Source organism: Musca domestica, unplaced genomic scaffold, assembly GCF_030504385.1.
Source record: "Musca domestica strain aabys unplaced genomic scaffold, Musca_domestica.polishedcontigs.V.1.1 379, whole genome shotgun sequence".
NCBI lineage: Eukaryota > Metazoa > Arthropoda > Insecta > Diptera > Muscidae > Musca > Musca domestica.
Genome location: NW_026712323.1, coordinates 26934 through 32186, shown reverse-complemented (window position 1 = coordinate 32186; position 5253 = coordinate 26934). Strand labels below are relative to the sequence as shown.

Genomic DNA, 5253 nt, shown 5'->3' with positions numbered 1-5253 from the left:
AGTCCTTTTATGAAGTTCCTTCAGATATTCAGTCTTCCATCTGCTACAAAAATGTTGATACATTGATCGGAGTCGTTGCCAGCGATTTTGAATAGAAATGGATGACTGGGAAATTTCTGGTTCTAAGGGAGATAGTATAGGAGAACCGATTAAAAAGTGTCCAGGAGTCAATGCGGTGAAATCTGATGGGCTTTGAGAAGATGGGGATATTGGTCTAGAGTTTAGACACGCCTCAATTTTAGTCAGTAAGGTTTGAAATTCTTCGTATGTGTATTTTGTATTGCCAGCAACTTTGCGGAAATGTTGTTTGAAACTTTTTACGCCGGCTTCCCAGAGTCCACCCATATGAGGAGCTCCGGGAGGTATGAAATGCCATGTCAAATTTTGGTGGGCGTAATTAGACATTAGAGCTTGATTCGAGGTATCGATAAAATCTTTTGCGATCCTCTTGGAAGCTCCGACAAACGTAGTTCAGTTGTCAGAGTGCAAATGGAGTGGACAGCCACGACGGGAAACAAAACGGTTAAAAGCTGCCAGAAAATTGGATGTGGATAAGTCGGATGTTGCTTCAAGGTGAATTGCCTTTGTGGAAAAACAGACAAACACACACACATATCCTTTGGTAATCCGACAATATCTTCCAGTATAGCTCTTGATATCAAAAGGTCCTGCAAAATCCAAACCGGTATGTGTGAATGGTCGGGATATTTCACATCTTTCTGGAGGCAATGCAGCCATCAACTGCTTTTGGCATCTTTTCTTATATATGACACAGATCTTGCAATTTCGTATAATGGATTTTATAAGATTTTGAACCTTTGGTATCCAGTATTGTGTACGGACCAATCGGAGGACAAGTTGATTGCCCCCGTGTAGACTTATCAAATGGATATATTGGACTAATAGTTTGGAATATTGACAGTTGTATGGAACAATTATAGGATGTCTCTCGTTGTAGGATAACTCTGGACATACTTCAAGTCGACCGCAAATTCGCATTAGACCTTCGGAATCTAAGAAGGGATTCAAACTCAATAGTTTACTAGAAGAAGGAATCGGTCTTTGGATACTCAGCGCCATGTACTCATTTGGGTAAAATAGCCTTTGGTATATGGATATCAGCTTTGAGCGAACATGGATGATTTCTTGAGCTTCTATGACGTTACCATAACGTCTATTATTGGTCTTATATCGTGGATGAGTACCATTTATAAAACGATATACATACGCCATAATCCTTAGAGCTCTTGGGTAGGAAGAAAAATTCGTTAAGTAATCGTGGAAGTTTTCGAAATATGCAAAATGTGTCTTTACCGACTTCTTCTCTAATTCAGTTGGTTGGACATCTTGATTAGAGTAATTTTCCCAAGGAGTGTCAAATTCAGATAACCATGCAGGACCTCTCCACCAAAGATCATTTTGGATTAGATCCTGTGGATAGACACCTCTACTCGCGAGATCGGCGGGGTTGTCCTCTGAACTGACGTGGTGCCATTTTGGTGGATCGACAGTTTGGATGATTTTAGAAATTCGATTTGCTACAAAAGTATTCCAATGACATGGTTGTTTTGCTAACCATGAAATCACAATGGTGGAGTCCGTCCAGCAATGTAATGAGTGACGGTGAACGTCGAATTGAGGCACTAAATTGTCAATTAGCTCAGCAAGGAGAGTAGCTGCACATAATTCCAGTCTAGGAATAGATAGGGACTTAATCGGTGCTACTTTCGTTTTGGAAGCCACTAAGTGGGTGTACACAGTAGTTGGAGAAACAATTCGAATGTATAGTACTGCGGCATAAGCCCTTTCTGATGCATCCGAAAACCCGTGGAATTCAATTTCATGGTCTGGGACAAAGTTAAACCAACGTGGAACACGAATCTCATTGATGGAAGAAAATGAAGACTGAAATGCTTTCCATAAGTCAATTGATTCTGGTGATATCTCTTCATCCCAACCCACTTTATCTAGCCATATTTTTTGCATAATTATCTTGGCTAATACAATGACCGGCGAAATCCAGCCAGCAGGATCAAATAGTTTTGATATTTGGGAAAGAACCTCTCGTTTGGTATAAGTATGGGGAGAAAATGCAATGGAGGAGAAATAAAACTGATCAGAATACGCATTCCAACGAATGCCTAACATTTTAGCTGCACAATGTGCGTTAAAGTCTAAAAAGCCATCATTAAGAAGATCATCGGGTGACAAGTCCGAGAGAATTGTTGTTGAATTGGAGGTCCATTTTCGCATGTTGAATCCTGCGGACTTCAGAGATAGGATTAATTCACGTACGGTTGAAATTGCTGTGTGTATGTCATGTGCCCCTGCAAGGGCATCATCCACATACATGCAATTCTTCAAAACATGACTAGCTAATGGATATGAATCATGGACGTCATTGGCTAGTTGAATCATCGTACGTATCGCAAGATACGGTGCACAGTTAACACCAAAGGTTACAGTTTTCAACTCGTAATCCTTTATTGGTTCAGTTGGATTCTGGCGGAACAGGATTCTCTGAAAGTGGGTGTGAGAAGGAGACACAAGGATTTGGCGATACATTTTCTCTATATCACCACTGAAAACATAGCGATAAAAACGCCACTTAAGGATGAGAATAGTCAAGTCGTTCTGTAAGGCTGGACCAGTATACAAAACGTCATTTAGACTTGTACCATTCGATGTTGCGTAAGAAGCATTGAAAACCACACGGACTTTAGTGGTAGAACTATCTGGCTTCACAACAGCATGATGCGGCTAATAGTAATGATCGGGAAATTCTGAGATTGTAGGAGGTAGAACAGGAATCATATGTCCTAGTTTGACGTACTCTTCAATATTAAGATCATATTCTCTTTTCAATTCTGGATTTTTTAGCAGACGACTTTCATTCCGAATATATTGGGCCATCGCACCTTTTCTCGACTGACCTAAGGTTAGTGAATCGGAATATTCGTCTTTAAACGGAAGCGAAACAGTATACCTTCCATTCCCATCTCTAGTTGTCGTTCTCTGATAAATTTCTTCACATTGTCTATCTGCTTTGGACATTACACGCTGTTGTGGAATATTCTCCACCTCCCAAAATTTCAGAAGACTTTTTTCTAAAGCAATTTCGCAGAAGTACGATACACATGTAGAGAAGGACTTTGGAGCTTTGGTTGGAATGGGGCCAGTGAGGATCCATCCGAATACGGTCTCCTGGGCGAATAAGGATCCGCAAATCGCTCGCTGGCACCCAGATAACATGACAGAAGGAAGTAAATCTGCGCCAATTAGGATATCAATCTTGGAGCTTCGGTAAAAATACGGGTCAGCTAAGTCTAACTTTGGTAGCGAATAGAGAATATCAGACCCTATTGTGCAGGTTGGAAGGTTATTAGAAAGATGAGGCACAATTAAGGCTGAAACATCGATCTCGAAAGCTTTATCCGCATAGGAGCCCAGGATAAAGCGACATTCTTTTTGAACAGCAGCTGAAACCGTGTTATTAAGGCCTGATATGATAGCGGATGTAGGTTTGGAAGGTAACCTGAGGGCATTGGCAAGGTTTTGAGATATAAAGGTACCTTCTGAACCTGAATCTATGAGGGCCCTCGCTATATAACCAACACCTGCATGAATAACTTTTACTACAGCGGTACCAAGCAAAACGCCGTTTGAATTAACCGCGAAACAATTTTGAATAACATCGGTTGAAGAGTTAGTGGACTGTATGGAGGAATTTGGAGAAGCTTGGAATGCAAATGTCCTAGGCGTTTGAAGTGGTGTATTGGAAGCTGAAGGAGAAGTACTAATGGGTATATTTTGTTGCTCAGCATCCTTATGGAGGAGAGTATTATGTCGTTTTTGACATTTGAAGCAAGAATTTTTGCTTTTACAATTTTTGACAGCATGGGAGCTGGAAAAACAATTTAGACAGAGATTGCTGGCCTTTATTTCCGCCAATCTCTGTGCGTAATTAAATGCTAGGAACCGAGGACATTTCCTTATTATGTGGAATTCATTGGAACACAATCGACATTTAGTTTTGTTGACGTTGGTTTGGTATGTCTGAAGCCTGTCCTTCTGATTCTTTGTATTTAAAGGTTTGGACTTATCCCCTTTGGACTTGGAATCAGAAGAACTTCTCATTTCAGAGACAGCCTCCAATGTTCTATACCGGTTGGTAAGAAATATATCCAATTCAGACCATTTTGGAATGCTGGTTTTATCCGAGAGTGTTTGTTCCCATAAAGTTAAAGTAGAATCTGGAAGACAGTTGGAACAAATGAACACGAAAATCGGATTCCAGCTTTCAACGTCAACATCATAAAGCTTTAGAGTGGATATACAAGAATTGATATCTCTTTGAAGCTTCTTGATGGATATTGCAGTTTCTGTATGAATATTGACAAGTGAAAATAAATTCTTTAGTTGGCCATTAACCAGCACTCGTTTGTTCTCAAACCTGGAACATAGATTGTTCCACGCTAAGGTGAATCCGGAATTCGTCAAAGGACTTTTCCTAACAATGTCGTGTGCTTCACCTTTGGTCTTCTGACTTAGGTAGAACAATTTTTCTACTGGGCTTAATTTGGAATTGCGTATGCAAATGGCCGTAAACATGTCACGAAAGCTTGGCCAGGATTTGTAGTCTCCATGAAATGTGGATAACTCAATTGGAGGCAAGTTAAAAGCGTTACTGGACCGTAAACTTGGACTAGAAGAGGAAGGAGAGAGAGGTTCCAGAGCTTCATTGAGCTTTGAGATACAACGACAGTAAGTTGAGTAGGATTTCTTATATTTATCCTTCACTGTCGCTACCTCATTGGTTTCTCTATCATCGGACACCTCTTCATCTTCTTCTTCATTTTCCAAATCCGCCAAACATTGCTCATAAGCTTGCTTAAGATGTGACCATGTGGATTTCACCTCTTCAGTGTGGGTTTCCAACAAACAACGCGTTGTTAAAGGAAACTCATTGGCAATAAGTGCCGCTTCAAATTCTACCAAGCTGTCAGCTAGGCGAATAAATTTGTCGAGTGACATGACTACAAACGAGAAAAATAAATAGACTAAAGCGGATTATATATAATGAATAAAAAAACTTTCAAGATTTCGGAACAGTAACCTTTAGCCACCGGAATCGGTACCTGTTCGTAGGTTTGAGATTTGAATATAATGTGGAAGAAAAAGTAGCACAGGTATACAAATGACGTAGTTATTACTGATTTCGAATGCTAATTAAATAATTAATTTATATCTTTA

The 5253-nt window shown here is 40.1% G+C and overlaps 1 protein-coding gene across 1 annotated transcript; it reads right to left on the bottom strand.

Moving 5' to 3' along the window:
* Nucleotides 1–483: 483 nt before the first annotated feature.
* Nucleotides 484–5034, bottom strand: LOC131804045 (uncharacterized). The gene is made up of 3 exons (XM_059126299.1): nucleotides 4810–5034; nucleotides 1315–2760; nucleotides 484–1246 (listed from the first exon to the last, which is right to left on the bottom strand). Exons 1-3 carry the CDS (start codon nucleotides 5032–5034, stop codon nucleotides 1187–1189), a joined length of 1731 nt encoding a protein of 576 aa, XP_058982282.1. The 3' UTR covers nucleotides 484–1186.
* Between the last annotated feature and the right edge of the window lie 219 nt (nucleotides 5035–5253).